Source organism: Hippoglossus stenolepis, chromosome 10 (assembly GCF_022539355.2).
Source record: "Hippoglossus stenolepis isolate QCI-W04-F060 chromosome 10, HSTE1.2, whole genome shotgun sequence".
NCBI lineage: Eukaryota > Metazoa > Chordata > Actinopteri > Pleuronectiformes > Pleuronectidae > Hippoglossus > Hippoglossus stenolepis.
This window is the reverse complement of record NC_061492.1, coordinates 22,833,270-22,851,731: the sequence shown is the minus strand read 5'-3', so window position 1 is coordinate 22,851,731 and position 18,462 is coordinate 22,833,270. Positions and strand designations below refer to the sequence as shown.

Here is an 18,462-nt window from a genome sequence, read left to right as displayed (position 1 = left end):
TTTAAAATTGTACTTTACATTTATATGGGATGAGTATGTGACTGAGGATCAGTTTATTCTTTCTGGTGTTAAGTTAATGTACTTACATGATTCTTGCTGTTCTGTGTTTGTACCCTCATAGTTGAATGCACTTATTGTAACTTTGGATAAAAGTGTTGAGTGTTTTAATGGAATACTGAAATAGTTTAATAACAACAATAGGATAATTGAAGTTCAAATTATGAGGCAATTTCAGCAGAGTCAACAGCTTAGTATGCCATGGACATGTGCATATGGTGCTGAGTTTGCCAGTATTTTGGGAGGACAAATGGTTGGAACTTTGACATGCAATGACACAACTGATTTATGTGAAGCACAGTGTTTTGGTGTCAGCAGAAAGACTTCTCTTAGAAAACTGTACAGTGGTGCCCCTCTCTCCATTCCAACATATTATCTTGGATGAGCTTGACAGGCAAATGTTGAAATAAATTGCACTGTTTCTAATTTTTTGATAGCATTGACCTTTGCTCATGGTATACAATGTAATTCATAAGGGAAATCTATATAAGCTACAATTTCAGATTTTATATTTATTTTAAGCTTACGTGTACTTACGCCAGATATTTTAGTTGGTACCTTAGTTAGTACCTTTTAGAAAAAGGTGTTACCTCTGCACCACTGAGTGAAACTATCCTGATTTACATTTGTAAAGCTCACAGCATTGTCATTTACATGTGAAAGCCTCCCCTAGGCCAAGGAGAAGGGGGGTCACCTGCCAACATTCTCAGGCTTTTAAAACTGCCAAATTCCTGGCAGTTTTCTCTGCTGCCTGCAGATTCCCGTGAACAGCCGTTAACCTGAAATTCCACAAAAATTTGCAGCGACAGTATCTGACCCAAATTCTTCTTTTCATGTAGTGGTACTGATTGTGTTTACAGCTGATTGAAGCGGGACAGATGACATGGATCCATCCTTCCACAGCCAGGAGCTCACCGACCTGTGTGCCACACTTCAAATAAGACTGGAAGCTACACTGAATCTCACAGCTACACACCACAGACGTCTACACACTGGAGCAGATTCGGACAGAGTCCCACAAAGAACTTATGACTCAGAGAGACATTTCAAGCTTCACCTGATTAGTTTTTCACTGGCTAGGCCAGTTGTGTTTGTACAATATTTGTGCTGTATGTAAATAAAGCTTTGACTCAACATATACCTTGTTAATGTTTTTTTCCCTCTACAATATGTTCAACATATAACGTCAAGCATCACATGAATGAATGTATAGTCTTCAGTAACTGCAGTGCTTTTGGTAAAGGCTTACTAATAATTAATAATATATATTAATTAATAATATATATATTTATATATAAATTATTAGTAATAATAACTATATATTAATTATTATTATTAGTAATATTGTGTGGGAGGGGTTTACCCACGTGTGTATTATAATGACCCAGGGTGACCAATAGCAACAGATCTACCAGCCAATCACAAGTGACTTTTCGTTTCAAAGGTCTGTGGTTTCATCCAATGGTGAAGTGAGATAAGTTCTAACAAGCGATTTCGCTGTGATTCATATGCTAATTAGATAACACCTTCGCTCCGCGACTCCACGGCGGCACGCCCCCTTCTCCAGCCCCCACCACTGCGAAAGCGGGGGTATGTTTCTGCCCCTTTGTGTTAGTTTGTGTCACGGACGAACGCGGAATTCGCCTCCTGTAAACGGGCACTAACTGCCAGGAATTAGGCGAGTTTGCAGACGTTTGCAGTGACGAAAATTCGGCTTTTTGTCTAGTGTGCACGTTTGGATGTTCCATCCTGGAGGAGCTAGACTACCTCTGCTACCTGATTGGACTGCAGGGACTGCCTCATGCTACAGGTAGTGACAAGGACACTAGCAGAACACAGAACTAGAGAAGAATCAGTCAGGAAGGATGAGGAGAGAGCAAATGTCTGTGGCCACCACATATAAAACTGTTCCCTTTCTGTTGTTGTCTTGCTTTTGCCTCTTCATTGCACCTGTTGTCACTTTCATTTGCACCAAAACAGGTGAAATTGATTCACAATCACTTGTGCTTCCTAAATGGACAGATTGATAAACCTGAAGTCGAACTGACTTGGTGTTTTACTGTGACCATTAAGTGTTCCCTTAACATTTAGAGCTGTGTATTTATCAGGTTACTTTAGTTCAGATTGTTTTAAATGATACTAATGTGATACTAACATCAATAATAATAACATATATACTTTCAGACATCTTGCATTTGTAAACCCCCCAAATGTTCCAGTTGAGCTTTACAGTTCAACCTCTGTGAGCAGCAGAATAATGGACTCATGAACGTGGAGACACTCCCACGTGCTGTTACACTGACGCTCAACATTCAGCCAATGACAGAGAGGGAACGGCACAAATAGATTTACATGTGATGTGTTCAAATACAGCCTGGCCACTGACGTCTGTATTAATTTGATCGAATAATATCGTGACGATGCCTGAACCAGCGAAGCCTGCGCCCAAGAAGGGCTCCAAGAAAGCGGTGGCGAAGGCCCCGGTAGGGCGGAAAGAAGAGGAGAAAGTCCAGGAAGGAGAGCTACGCCATCTACGTGTACAAGGTGCTGAAGCAGGTCCACCCCGACACTGGGATCTCCTCCAAGGCCATGGGCATCATGAACTGCTTCGTGAGCGACATCTTCGAGCGCATCGCCGGTGAGGCCTCTCGTCTGGCTCATTACAACAAGCGCTCCACCATCACCTCCAGGGAGATTCAGACCGCCGTCCGCCTGCTGCTGCCCGGGGAGCTGGCTAAACACGCCGTGTCTGAGGGCACCAAGGCCGTGACCAAGTACACCAGCTCCAAGTAAACGACTCTAAGGAGACATCACATCAAAGCAACGGCTCTTTTAAGAGCCACACACTTTCTCTATGGAGACAAACTGTCCTGACACTAATGACATGTCCATCAATATTAAAACAGCCACTTTAAACTAATACTGCAACTGTGGTTAATTAGATCATGGTTGAATTTAATAATTAGGGTTCATATTGAAATAGTTTTATTGTCCTGTGACTACTGGGACAATATATTAGATATGTTACAAGGACGGAAGTATTTGTATAGTGCTGTAATACACTGGTGTATTGAGACTGCTAATGGTTATCGATTTATGATCTTTTTAGTGTTAACATACCCAAACATCATTAGTCAACATTAGCTCCACATCCATTCAGAGCAGCTCATCTTAACTTTGAATAAAAGTTTAACCTAACAATTTAGTATCACTTAAATGTCACTTACTTATAGCACTTTGTAGTTTGGCTTTCTTGAAGAAAATTGTACTTTCTTGATTCTTGTTGTTCTGGGTTTGTGCCCTCATGGTTGAATGCACTTATTGAAAGTCGCTTTGGATTAAAGCGTTAGCTAAATTAAATGTAATGTAAACATAACAACCGCTCTGTCCATGGTCCTGGAACAAGGTATCCAATTTTTCAGACGTGGTCTTGTCTTTTGCTCCAACTGTGTGTACACATTTAAGCAGGGCCTTTGTCATGGTTAGAAATACTTGTGAGTATAGGGATAGAGAGGTTTATATACAAAGGAGTGATTATGATTGGAAATAAACTTGCTATTGATTGACACTTGAGCACTGGGTGTAAATGACCATATGTGGACACACCCAAGCAGGGCCTTAGCCAAGATTGGGAAAACAACTGTCAGGTGGGTATTACTTAGATTTACTTTCACAGAAGATCTATTGATATTTGCAGGAAACAATTTCACAAACCCTTTTTCTTAGAAAACAAATGGAGTTCATGTAGCAGCCATTCTTATGAGCTTGATGTCAACATAAACTACTTCGGTAGAATAAAATGATATATACATTCTAAACAATTTCTTCCAGATACTTTTGACATATACTGGTTGTGACACAGGAAATATCAGCAATACGATTTTAAATACTCTACTCTAAACTATTAAACTCATCCAACCCTGTCTGCCATGAATGGAATGTGAGAATGTATCCTTCAGAGTGACTGCTGCCTCTAATATTGGCTGATTTTATTACATTTTAATGAATGTCTCACGGTATTGACAGAAAAACTGGGACACAACTTTGAAACCTTATGAAATATGCAGGTGTCACTAAAGATACACTTTTCTCTGATAGGATATATTTTAACCATTAAAAAATATTTGTATCCATTTTATTGCACATGGATGTTTGAAGCCTTTTCTGTGGACTTGACATTTTAGATGTAGTGGGAAGACTGTCATAGATTTGATATTATAATAATTCAATTAAATTGAAGGGGATAATCATGTTGATTACATTCTATTAATATCCTGCATAACATCCACAACTGAAAATATTTTAATTTTTAAACCCAATAGCAGTTTCAACTGCTGGATGTGTTTTGTCCCATTTTGTCCCCAGGGATATTTTCACTGATGGTTATAATTGTATTTTTAAAGAAGCTCATGAAACCATTGCTCCTCAGAGTTAGAGGAATAGATGGATCAGTAGAACTATGACTCTCTGTACTTTCTCAGTGCTTTCTTGTTATATATCATGCTATCTGTCCAGGCCAGGTGAAAATCATCTTGTTTGGTGGAATGCCACTTCCTCTGCAGCTTCTGTGATGTCTGTTTTAAAACACATTTGATAATTATTCGGTGGAGCCAATCTGCTCTGGTTTACTTTCTTAATGTTCTGCAGGGCGACAGTGTCAAGGGTTGTTTGTAATGAGGCTGCTGTACATTTAACAAAGTTATCAACTAGTGTGGGAGTGAAGTTTTGACAACTTTCATGTATTGTACCGACACATGGCTGTGAATATAATGTCAGAGGAGTCAATTCTTTAAAGTTGTTAACAGTATTATCAGTCATTAAATTATCATTAAACACAATTAACATGCAATAATGTCAAGAACATATCTATTTTAATTAATATACAAGACTGAGAATTTTAGTAACATGATGAATTCGCTTTGCTTGACAAAGATATATTTGTCCTGGTTTGCTTACCAATCTCTACATGTGCTTGAGTGAAAGATGGAATGAGTAATGTCGACTACACTTCCTTAATTTGTGGTCACATTATTACATTTTTTATAGTTATCTAGATACAGAGGGTGGCTCATCTTACCCACTGCCTCGACTTACAGTTTTCACCTACGTGTGTTTCTGCACAGACTTGAAGCGTAAAGCGGCGGCGCTCTGCTCCACAACATCCATTCAGAGAAACAAACTGTTGAGGTGCAGCACCAAAACACAACAAACAGCTCTGTCCATGGTCCTGAAACAAGGAATTCACTTTAGTTGTTAAAAATTATACTCTTAAAAATTACATCCTTTTTCAGACGTGGTTTTATCTTTAGCTCCAAGTGTCTTAACACACCTACGCAGGGCTATTTTCATGGTGGGAAAAACTAGTCGGGATAGGGTTAGAGAGGTTTACATACAAAGGACAGTGATTATGATTTGATCTCATCTGGTAGTGGACGTTGTTCCGGTTCACATATTTGGACAGCACCGCCATCTCTTGGCTCCATGATGTTACTACATCTTCTCCCAGAGCCGCCGCTCGGGGAGCATGAGTGCTCAGTGTGAGGAAGATGCTGTGAATCCTTCGATCACACAGGGTCTCCTCTCTCCCTCATTTCTCCGCTGTCACCCCAACCGGTCGAGGCAGATGGCCGCCACACAGAGTCTGGTTCTAGATGTTTCTTTCTTTTAAAGGGGAGTTTCTCCACTGTCGTCAGTGTTTGTCATTGTGAGAGCAGTTGGGTTTCTCTATTATTTTGTAAGGTCTCTGTAAAGTGCCCTGAGATGTCGTGATTCTGCGCTATAGAAATACAATTGAGTATAAATAATGAATGGTATGAGTCTGTCAGTGTCACATATAAAAATCAAACAATCTAAAAGGAAACATATGTCATGTAAAGCTGAAATCGTCATTTTTCTAAGCAGCTCACCCACAACTTCTCTACTTTACTCGTTCTTATGTATGTGTGTATATATATATATAAATTGTTTTTAAGTGTTACTTATACATTTAGCAAGTAAAGACACAAGGAAACTACAATAAATATAACAACAAAGGAACACTCTTTAAGAAGAAGTATGGTATATGAAGTGAAGCAGAAATCGTTGCACATCATGTTACATGGTGTGTGTATGTCAGTAGTAGTCTGCTTCTCCTTCACAGAGACTCTAAAGCTATGTTTTCTATTACTTGATAGTATTTTATGTTTTAATATAAAACAACTTCTAAATCTTGACATTGTAAGAAATACATATTCAATATCTTTCTATATAACTTGACTCCCTTTAGTTAAGAACTCTGTCTCTACATATTTATTGTCAGTGGTGATGATTGATGAGGAAGCAGCTCTTTGTGGATAGACGTGTGTGGCTCTTAAAAGAGCCTTTTACCAGGATGGACATGTTTCACAGTGAGGACATCTCACTTCTTCTTGGCTGCTGTCCTCTTCACTTTGGGTTTGCTGACCTTCTTCGCGGGGGCTTTCTTGGGTGCAGGGGCCTTTTCACCACCTTCTTGGGGATCTTCGCCACCTTCTTGGGGCTCTTCGCCACCTTCTTGGGGCTCTTGGTGGGCTCCTTGGCCGCTGCTGGTTTCGTCACCTTCTTCAGGGACTTTTTGGCGGCTGCTGGCTTCTTGGCTGCCGCTGACTTGGGCTTTTAGCCACTGCGGGTTTCTTGGCGGCGGGCTTCTTCGCTTTGGGAGCGGCCTTCTTCACCGGCTTCTGGACCTTGGTCTCCACCTTCTTGCTCATCTTGAACGAGCCGGTGGCCCCGGTTCCCTTGGTCTGGACCAGGGTCCCGTTGACCACCAGCTTCTTGATGGTGTTGTTGACGCGGGCATTGTTCTTCTCCACATCGTAGCCTCCGGCAGCCAGAGCCTTCTTGAGAGCGGCCGCGGACACGCCGCTCCGCTCCTTGGACGCGGACACGGCTTTCACGATGAGCTCACTGACGCTGGGACCGACCTTCTTCGGTTTCACGACCTTCTTCTTGGCCGCTTTAGCCTTGGCGGCAGCTGGAGCTGGAGCTGGAGCTGAGCTAACTTCTGCCATCTTTTCTTTGCGTGTAGATCAACGAGGAACTATCGGAGTGAGTGACCGGACTGTAGAAGAGTCCTGATCGGGAGGCGGTACTTGAACACACCATGAGAACCGTGAAGACTCAGTCGAGCCGTGGCTCCTGTGTGCAGTGTGAACACCGAGACACTTGTGTTTTCTCTTCACTGATAAACGAGTGAAAACTCAGTGGGTGAGCGGTGCTGGAGGCTGACAGTGAGGAAGCAGGTAGCGGACTTGTCTGTCTTCATATTGAAGTCATGAAGAGCTCTGATGCTCTCTGCATTTTGTCGGTGGAGCCTCCAAACCTCACCCGTTCACCGCGGTGAGCAGCGCTGCTCAGCGGCTTTTCCCACTCGTTTCTCTCCTAAAATGAGTTCAAAAGCTCCACAGCTCCACCAAAACCCGTTTCCCAGCTGCTCCACATGTTTGTTCAGAGAGACCGAGTAAAAACAAGCACCTGCTGATGATCCCTTTGTAATAAAGTCAAGTTATTGTGCAGGCAGCAAACACACCGCTGATGGACGAGGCTCATGGTGAAGTTGAGCCAGACTTCCTATCAGAGCCGTGAACGTGTCATGCTGAGGATGCTGGAGAGTCATTAGCTCTACAGTTCATATTCATGTTGAATTAGTCAATTTTACTAAATATTCACTTCAAGCAATGATCAAATTAATATTGTGGAACATTTCTCTTTCATTTAATACAAAAAGTCAACAGGTTCCATCATTTAGTTTGCAGAAAATGTTTATGCTTTACTGGAATTTGCCGTTTCTCTCCTGTCTGGTTTGGTAAATACCAACTTTTGCTCTTCACATTAACACTAGGATACATGGTTAATTAGATCATGGTTGAATTTTAATAATTAGGTTATATATATATGTATATATGTGTATGTATATATGTGTATATATATATGTGTATATATATATATATATGTGTATATATGTGTGTGTGTATATATGTATATATAAATGTATGTATATGTGCTATTACACACTGGTGTATTGAGGCTTTTTCTAATGGTCATCGATTTATGATCTTTTTAGCATTATCAATATACCCATTTATTTATAGTCCTCATTAGCTCCACAACATCCATTCAGAGCCTCAAACTTAACAGCACCTAAACACAAACCGCTCTGTCCATGGTCCTGAAACAAGGTTAAGATTATACTCTGAAAATTACAGCCTTTTTCAGACGTGGTTTTGTCTTTAGGTTCAAGTTTGTTAACACTACTATGCAGGGCCATTGTCATGGTTGGAAAAAACTAGTCAGAATAGTGTTAGAGAGGTTTACATACAAAGGAGTGATTACGATTTAAAAGAAACTGTTAAATCTGAAGATTTACACTTCAGCACAATTTACTCAAACTATTAAACCTATCTAACCCTGTTTGCCATGGATGCACTCTGCATAGGAGGAATGGATCCTTCAGAGTGACTTGACCAACCAACTCACCCACATCAAAATGATCCTTTTTCTGGACAGTCACAATTGAAATGATACTTGACCAATCTGAGATGAGTAAGGTTAGTATAAATGTGGTTATGATTGTTGGAGGGAGCAAGAAAGTGTTGTACTTATGTGCATGTTGGGGGAAAAGTTTGTCAAGAGACAAACTTTAAAAAAAAATTCACGAGCTGACATGGTTCATATATTGATTATTAACAAGATGATGTTTTCCAATAATTTAGAGACGTTGTTTGATTGTTGATGAGTGAGACGCAGGAAGTATGAGTGGTTGATGATCAGTGTGGAGAACAGTAAAGTGCAGCTTCACTAAGTCAGTCTCCATCCTGGAGTTTCTTCACTTTAAAGGGGACATAGCATGCAAATTCCACTTTGGAATTTAACATTAACCTTCGACAGGTTAATGTGGGTATCTGGCATGTCTACCAACCCAAAAACTCTGGGGAAAAAACACTCACGCGTTTTGTTATGGTTCCTCTAAGTCAGAAACGTCATGCTTGAGTGACTCGAATGAGCTTCCTGGGTTTTGTGTCGTAACAAGGCACTGGAAGTCTCCCTACATGGTCTTGGCCCACCCCCCACCTCACCCGTCCCCCCACATTCGTTACGCCGGGTTTACACCGGACGCAGCGAGGCTGCGAGGCAGCGCAGCGCCGTTCCCAAGCACGCAGCCGCCTGGCTGTTCACACGGGACGAGCATTTCTCCGCGCTGGTCAGCCCGCGATTCACTCACATGTGGCATTTGTCTGGATCGTTGGGACTGGGAGGCTGCAGCAGTTGCTCGGCGCGACCGCCTCTCTCCCATGCGTGAGCTGGAATTTGTGTCAACGCCACACAGCCAGCAGTGTGGAAGACTTCCGCAGTGTTCAGCACTACTGTAACACTGGCACAAACACACAGAGCCCCCACTCGTTACGCCGGGTTAACACCGGGCCAGGCGCGCTGCGAGGCAGCGCAGCGCCGTTCTCAGCGCGCAGCCGCCTGGCTGTTCACACGGGACATGCATTTCTCCCGCTGGTCAGCCCCATAGACTGTACATATAAGGTCAGCCCGCGATTCTGCTTTCTCCGCTTGTTGTTGTACCCGTGAATGCGGGGTTCGGGGTAAATGATGGTCTTCATAGCCCCCCACCCCTCTCTTTCTGTCTGCTTGTGTGCTTGTAGTGGATGGGCAGAGGGGGACATTTAATTATGTGATTGGGAAAATTAAAACTCCAGGACAACAGAAGGGGAATACAAAGTATGGGATGCATATTTGATAATTTATATCATATAAAATATGTAATTTATATCGTTTAAAATCATGGAGGAGAGGAGGGGGAGCTGGCCCATTAGCATTTAAAGGAACAGGCACTCAAAACAGGTCACTCTGTGGAGGGCTGTTTTAGACAGGGTAAAAAGAGTGCTGTTTTAAATTATCCTTGTGGTATTTTGACCAAAGTATGTTACAGACATTTCATTAAGACCCCAAGGAACCATATCAACTTGTGGTAAAATGGGCATGCTATGTCCCCTTTAAGAGATTCAACTACCCCACATTGAACCCTGACATTACACCGTCATAGTTCCATCGATTTCGAGACGTTTTTTGATTGTTATACTCTGGAAGAACGAGTGATTCGGGTTGAGCAGAGGATGTGAGCTCTCACTGACTCAGTGTGTGGCTCTTAAAAGAGCCGTTGTGTTGTTGAGCTGTTGTAAAGTGAGTTTATCCACGAAGCCGTACAGAGTGCGGCCCTGTCTCTTCAGAGCATACACCACGTCCATGGCGGTCACGGTCTTCCTCTTGGCGTGCTCGGTGTAGGTGACAGCATCGCGGATCACATTCTCCAGAAAACCTTCAACACGCCGCGGGTCTCCCCGTAGATCAGACCGAGATACGCTTCACTCCCACGGCGAGCCAGGCGGCGGATGGCGGGCTTGGTAATTCCTGGATGTTATCACGGAGAACTTTACGGTGACGCTTGCGCCTCCTTTACCGAGCCCTTTTCCTCCCTTTCCTCGTCCAGACATTTCTCTTCAGTGAGATGAGATCTAGTGAATAGAGTGCTCCGCGAGAAACACAGCTATTCATAGCCTGACTGAGGACCTGGTAGAAGACAGAGGCGGCCATCTTCCTCCTCAGTGGATCCTCATGGCCGCTGATAATAAACTCTATGGTGCGCTAGCGCCTCCACAGGTTTGGATGTAGGACAGTAGATATTGAGGTCTGACACTTTAACAGTTTTGTGTAACAGTAGGACTGTAGCACGTTTCCATCAAGTAGTAATAGTGCTGTGAAAAAGGCTTAGTAAACATAAGAGTAACATTAGGACTGATTAGGGAAGTACTTAGACAATGTATGAATATTGAGCAACCTTGAGTGAAAAACAGTGCTCACACAAAGACTCAGCTCATGATTTCTCCCTGAGCCCTCCTGTTATCCTCAAATTGACATTGTTTATCCTTTGAGTCATTTTGACCACAGCAATAAAAAACCTCCAGAAAACCATTACAATAGAAAATTGTAACCTAAGTGTATGTTTCAAGTATGGTTTGTTTCTTTGTTGACTACTTAAATAGACTTTTATCTAAAACACAACTCCCCACCAAAAGTACATGTTATATTGAACTCGATATCGTCCTAAACAATCAATATGAATACGTGTAAAAGAACACTGATGCGTACACTGTGGATCCAGGTCAATGAATATACATAATCATGAAAATCTTATTTTTACCCAGCTGTCCCCATTAAATTAGGAAAAGTCATTAAATGTGAAGCCAAAAAATGAAGTTATTTATTTATTTAGAGACGTTAAACATTTAATGGGGTCAAATTGACCCCAAGGACAATAGGAAGGATACATTACAACAAAGACATAACAATGTAATAGACAAATTGACTCTTTAAATGTGGTCTTTTATAAAAAAAACATGCACCGATTTGTTTTATCAGCGCTAAAAGTCATGTTGCAGTGGGTCAAAAGTGTAATAGTGTTTGTATATAAAGTACTACATAAATAAAGTCTGTTTGAATGGTTAACATTACATGTTTACATGCTACAATTTACACACAGCAATCTACACAAACACTTACACATACTGCACACGTGTGTACATTCTGGATACACAGAGTGTTTCTTGACACTAAGGCCTTTGTAATATGAATATGTTATTGGCTATAAAAGTCTGAGAAGATGATCTATTGATCAATAGGTAACATATTGACAGGTTGACAGAGATTTCTCACACACAACATGAATTATTTAATGTATAAGTCAAATAGTTTTTGGGAAACCTGTCATGTTTTAATGATTATTATTATTATTATCCTAGTGTTAATGTGAAGAGCAAAAGTTGGTATTTACCAAACCAGACAGCAGAGAAACTGCAAATTCCAGTAAAGCATAAAGATTTTCTGCAAAATAAATGATGGAACCTGTTGACTTTCTACATTAAATGAAAGAGAAATGTGCCACAATATTAATTTGATCATTGCTTGAAGTGAATATTTAATCAAATTGACAAATTCAACATGGATATGAAATTATAGAATGACTCTCCAGCATCCTCATCATGACACGTTCACGGCTCTGATAGGAAGTCTGGCTCAACTTCACCATGAGCCTCGTCCATCAGCGGTGTGTTTGCTGCCTGCACAATAACTTGACTTTATTACAAAGGGATCATCAGCAGGTGCTTGTTTTTACTCGGTCTCTCTGAACAAACATGTGGAGCAGCTGGGAAACGGGTTTTGGTGGAGCTGTGGAGCTTTTGAACTCATTTTAGGAGAGAAACGAGTGGGAAAAGCCGCTGAGCAGCGCTGCTCACCGCGGTGAACGGGTGAGGTTTGGAGGCTCCACCGACAAAATGCAGAGAGCATCAGAGCTCTTCATGACTTCAATATGAAGACAGACAAGTCCGCTACCTGCTTCCTCACTGTCAGCCTCCAGCACCGCTCACCCACTGAGTTTTCACTCGTTTATCAGTGAAGAGAAAACACAAGTGTCTCGGTGTTCACACTGCACACAGGAGCCACGGCTCGACTGAGTCTTCACGGTTCTCATGGTGTGTTCAAGTACCGCCTCCCGATCAGGACTCTTCTACAGTCCGGTCACTCACTCCGATAGTTCCTCGTTGATCTAAACGCAAAGAGAAAGATGGCAGAAGTCGCTCCAGCTCCAGCTCCAGCTCAGCTCCAGCTCCAGCCGCCACCAAGGCTAAAGCGGCCAAGAAGAAGGTCGTGAAACCGAAGAAGGTCGGTCCCAGCGTCAGTGAGCTCATCGTGAAAGCCGTGTCCGCGTCCAAGGAGCGGAGCGGCGTGTCAGTGGCCGCCCTCAAGAAGGCTCTGGCTGCCGGAGGCTACGATGTGGAGAAGAACAATGCCCGCGTCAACAACACCATCAAGAAGCTGGTGGTCAACGAGACCCTGGTCCAGACCAAGGGAACCGGGGCCACCGGCTCGTTCAAGATGAGCAAGAAGGTGGAGACCAAGGTCCAGAAGCCGGTGAAGAAGGCCGCTCCCAAAGCGAAGAAGCCCGCCGCCAAGAAACCCGCAGTGGCTAAAAAGCCCAAGTCAGCGGCAGCCAAGAAGCCAGCAGCCGCTAAAAAGTCCCTGAAGAAGGTGACGAAACCAGCAGCGGCCAAGGAGCCCACCAAGAGCCCCAAGAAGGTGGCGAAGAGCCCCAAGAAGGTGGCGAAGAGCCCCAAGAAAGTGGTGAAGAGCCCCAAGAAAGTGGCGAAGAGCCCCAAGAAGGTGGTGAAAAAGGCCCCTGCTGCAAGAAAGCCCCCGCGAAGAAGGTCGCCAAACCCAAAGTGAAGAGGACAGCAGCCAAGAAGAAGTGAGATGTCCTCACTGTGAAACATGTCCATCCTGGTAAAAGGCTCTTTTAAGAGCCACACACGTCTATCCACAAAGAGCTGCTTCCTCATCAATCATCACCACTGACAATAAATATGTAGAGACAGAGTTCTTAACTAAAGGGAGTCAAGTTATATAGAAAGATATTAAATATGTATTTCTTACAATGTCAAGATTTAGAAGTTATTTCATATCAAAACATCAAATACTATCATTTGATATAAAACATATCTTTTGACTCTGTGTGAAGGAGAAGCAGACTACTACTGACACAAACACACACACACACACATACACCATGTAACATGATGTGCAACGATTTCAGCTTTACATCATATACTATACTTCTTGAAGAGTGTTCCTTTTTTAAACTTTCATATTTGTTTCGTAGAAACACATTTATTCTCTTATTATACATTTATCGTAGTTTCCTCGTGTTTTAATTGCTTAATTTATAAGTGACACTTAAAAACAGTATCTATATATACACACATGAGCTGCTTAGAAAAATGACGATTTCAGCTTTACATCACATATGTATAATATAGTAACATCAGGCAGCCAACAGATGGCGCTGCTGTCCAAATATGTGAACCGGAACAACGTCCACTACCAGTTGAACTCTCCGACATGTCCTGTCAGAAGCTTTGTTTTCCAGTAGCTCAGCTGCTCCTGTTTTATTGCAGCTTCTTGTCTGTTCTGAGTCATAAAAATGAGCTCTGTAGCAGCAAAGACTTGATCAGTGGCTGTAATTAAACTAAAGTATTGCGGTACATAAGTATGTTGGTGAAAAGATAACTTGTCACAATTAACTCTAAATGGACAATTCAAACCTGGTAGATTGGAAGACAGATTCAAATTATGGGCAGAAAAAGGAATCGGAATGGTTTCAAACCTACTTTGTCACAGGTATCACATTCCTCAAAAAAATGTTTCCAAATATTTGCAATGAAGAAGTTTCCCAATCAAATCTCAATACAAAACTTAAATTGGGGTTCTATAATGTTAGGATCTGAGACCATGTATAAACGATACATTTTAAATATTCAATGTATAGTTTATACAAAAATGTAAATTCACTCATTATCTACTCACCACTATGCAGATGGGGGGTTAGGTTTAGGGTAAGTGCTCCATTTCTACTTTGGGTTTGTCGTTCCTATTTAAATATACATGAAAATGACGTTTATAGTTCATCTTGGGACCAAATTCAGCATTAATTGCGACCTTTAGAAGAAACAGCAAACCTGTACACACAAAGGAAAACGTAAGATTTCACATTTAGTTTTTGTTTTCTGGACTGTTATCCATAACTGTCACTACTGACTCATATTCACTAATATAAGGCCTAAGACATAGTGGTGTCATTTTACTAAACTGCATTACAGATCAAAGAAGGAAATATGAATTCTTACTCTTTAATCAGTACTCACTGTCTGGTCCTTCAAACATTCTAATCATTTCTATGTTTAGAATAATAGTAGTATTCATAAATTCTAAATATGTATATGATAAAAAGAGCCATACTAAAATATTATAACTAAGATGTCCCTGATAACAAACCAGTGACCTCAAATTAATGTAATTCAAGCACTATAGAAAAATGAGCCTTGACATAATTTACTACCATTAAGTTTTCCAAAACAACAACAGCAACAATATGATCTTTTCACAAGTCGAACAGACACAACAAAAGTTTGCCACTTTCATGGGAAATTAATGCAAATGACCTGGTTTAGCTAGCATTAAAACTTGCTAACACATGGCTAACCAAATGAGTACAGAAAAAATGCATTCACCTTAAAATAACATAATTTCAAATTCTTACTTTATTATATAGAGTTGTACTACAGACGTCTTCACTGCCTCAGCACAGGGTACGAGTCAGCAAAACTTGCAGAGCTACCTGATAGACGTCATGTGGTCACGTGACATGAAAATCTCTGGTTTCAAGTGAAAATTCAATTTCAGTCAAATTGTTACTTTTAATTTGATCCAAAGGGAGTATTATTTGCTTTGAGGCTAACTGAGCAAAACAGGTTTAAAATGGAAACCATGATTTTCAAGTAGACCAATAAAGAAATTCACTTAAAATTATGACACGGTAGTTTCACCTTTTTCAGTGCATGATGTCTGTGTTAAATACCTACATGAGAAAGGAACTCTGATTCGCTGCTTGTGGGAATGCCCTAAGATTCAGATGTTTTGGGGAAATGTAGTTAAATGTCAATCACGGTTGGTTAAAAGTAATTTTCGACTGAGGCCACAAATATGTATACTAGGAACCCACCCTGAGGACTTTAACAGAACAATGAAGCAAACGAAAATGATTGATTTTGGACTTCTCCATGCAAGGAGAATGATTGCTTCATGTTGGAAAAATGTAGAACCACCATCACTTGAAATGTGGAAAAGGGAGGTGATGACAGGTCTTGGGCTGGAGAGGTTGACATATATGGTTAAAGGTAAACAGGAATAATTTGTTTGTATTTGGTAACATGTATCACTGACTGAAAAGGAAATGTTATAAGGGTAACATGGAATTATTGATCCTGCCCCTTTAATTTTATTGATTTGTTTACTTTTATTGTATGTACGTGTGTGTGAACCTCTGACTGTATGAGGTATATATTTGTGTTTCTATTTTTGTTTATTGCTGTATATGTTTTGATATACACTTGAAATTTCGATAAAAATAGTGAAAAAATAATGACTAAAGTATTGATGAACTGTCATCAGACACTGCAACACCAACAGAGGGAAAGTCACGTGGTTAAATTTAGTCACAGTGAGCAGAGGGTTTTTCCAGGTGACGTTTTTCTCAGATTTATGATTAAAACACTAAGTTAACTTGTTTCCTGCAAATATCAATAGATCTTCTGTGAAAGTAAATCTAAGTAATACCCACCTGACATATGCCTTTCAAATATTGGCTATTGGCTTGGGTGTGACCATATATGGTCAATAACTACGGTGGCCCTGAGAGCTCAACGCACTGCAACTTAAGAAAACACATGCAAGTAGACAAAACACAAGCAAAGTAAGAAAACATCAATTTCACAACACAACACAACACATTACAGAAACGCGCAGCAAATAGAGGAAACGACAACGGAAGTGTTTCCAGGGGACACCTAAAAGTGATGGACATGTCCGGATGTTGTTGCTGCCGCAGTTTGGAGTTTTTAAAGCCAGTGTCCATCCGGTATTGGAAACTTAACTAAACTGTAAATTTTTTGGGTTTATTTTCATAAATAATCAACTTTATTACTGCAGATGTATACTGTTAACCCCCTGAGACCCACTGGACCGTATACGATCTCAAATATCATGTCTTTCAAGCGTAATGACTCCTCAATGGTTTGAGCTAGAGACATGCCGTTTTTTCCTGTTAAACTGAAGAAACAGCGCTAAAAAGCAAGCCCCTGTTTATGAGTAATTTACAGCACTTAGCATTCACATTCTTCCTTTTCTTCAGGCAATTTATTGTCCATATTGTGGAAACAAATTTGTTGGACGTATTGGACGTTTTTGTGGCTCCTGTGGCAGCAACATTGAGTTTTTGGCACCTTTTGTAGAAGATGGTAAGCTCTTCCCTAAAAGTCAATTATTTCACTAGTATTTGAGTTTAAATGTCTTCTTTGTGCATGATGTGGTACTGTGTTAATGAAGGATGTAGACTTACTTTTGTCAGTCATGCCTGTCAAGGAATTTTCCTTCTTGTATGTTAAACTTCCCTCTTTTAGGTTAAAGGTAAATTAAGAGTGTTTCCCAGGCCAACCTAAATGGAACAGGGCAATAATTAATGTTATTAATTACATATGTGTTTGCCCTGCAATGACATGTCCAAATGGCTGCTGTGAAAAGGGCCTGTGTTAAAGGCTCTTTACACCATTGTTAAACCCACACAGGTGACAAAAGCATGCATGTAGGTTTCTGTGTTCTGACTTTTAAGCTTAATATGCTTAAATACAAAACAATAGTGGGATGTTTACATCATTGGTAAAGATGGTCATATTGAAGATGAGGTTATCTGGAGGTAGCCTAAAAAATAATTATTGTAACTATTTTTCACCACTTTTTGGTTGTGGCACAATCATGTCAGTTAGACTTTGATACTGTTTTTTAAAGGGGTAATGTTAAATGCCAGTCCAAGTTGAAGTTGTGCACACATTGAGCAGACTACTAGCACTTCTGTCTGTCCTGGGAGAGGGATCCCTCACATCTACCTTATTTTTACCCTGTTAAAAGGGTTTTTTAGTAGTTTTTCCTTACTCTTGTTGAGGGTTAAGGGCAGAGGATGCCACACCTTGTTAAAGCCCTATGAGACAAATTGTGATTTGTGAATATGGGCTATACAAATAAAATTTGATTGATTGATTGATTGACTAAATACTTTATATTATATGTGTGCATCAAACAGTTCACCTGTTTTTTTCTTTCTTGCTACTGATACATTTTAATGTTTTTCTTATTAGTTTTGTCTCTGCATTCCTGCATTCCTAATGACCCTGTTCTCTTTTCCCTTCTGGCCCAGGACCCATATCAGATGAAGTCACGGAGACAGGCCTCATCCACAAATGTTTCTCAGACGGTCACCCATACGAGGTGATCCTAGATTTTCTTGGAAAAAAGCACAACATTGTTATGAATCTCAGCACTTTAAAGAGGAGGCTAAAGGAAGCAGGCCTAACTAGGAGGACAAATTATACTCCCATTGCCACTGTGCAGGCAACTGTTGCACAGGAACTGAGAGGCTCAGGTCAGCTGGTCAACAGAGCCATGTGGCAGACATGGCAACAGAAGTATCACCTGACAGTTAAAAGAGATGATGTAAGGCATACCATTGCCAGACTGGATCCATCTGGAGTTCAACTTCGCTCTAGACGCAGGTTTGTCAGAAGAGGATACTTCACAGAGGGACCAAACCAAGTGTGGCATGCTGATGGGTATGATAATTGAAACCCTTCGGTATTGCCATCAGTGGCTGCATTGATGGCTTCTCAAGGAAAGTAATGTGGCTCATGAGTGGCAGCACTAATAACGATCCAGGGATCA

The 18,462-nt window shown here is 41.0% G+C and overlaps 3 protein-coding genes and 1 pseudogene across 3 annotated transcripts; 2 read left to right on the top strand and 2 right to left on the bottom strand.

The window, feature by feature from the left end:
- Positions 1-2,477: 2,477 nt before the first annotated feature.
- LOC118116065 (histone H2B 1.2) lies at positions 2,478-2,908 on the top strand. Its single transcript, XM_035167375.2, is given in 2 exon segments — positions 2,478-2,542; positions 2,544-2,908. Coding segments are annotated over 2 exon segments (372 nt in total). The 3' UTR covers positions 2,851-2,908.
- A 3,393-nt stretch (positions 2,909-6,301) lies between these two features.
- LOC118116020 lies at positions 6,302-7,085 on the bottom strand (annotated as a pseudogene).
- A 3,129-nt stretch (positions 7,086-10,214) lies between these two features.
- LOC118116080 (histone H4) lies at positions 10,215-10,589 on the bottom strand. Its single transcript, XM_035167393.2, is given in 4 exon segments — positions 10,215-10,399; positions 10,402-10,494; positions 10,497-10,529; positions 10,532-10,589. Coding segments are annotated over 4 exon segments (354 nt in total). The 5' UTR covers positions 10,575-10,589.
- A 2,099-nt stretch (positions 10,590-12,688) lies between these two features.
- LOC118116014 (histone H1) lies at positions 12,689-13,562 on the top strand. Its single transcript, XM_035167319.2, is given in 3 exon segments — positions 12,689-12,736; positions 12,739-13,318; positions 13,321-13,562. Coding segments are annotated over 3 exon segments (681 nt in total). The 5' UTR covers positions 12,689-12,703; the 3' UTR covers positions 13,389-13,562.
- The last annotated feature ends 4,900 nt before the right edge of the window (positions 13,563-18,462 follow it).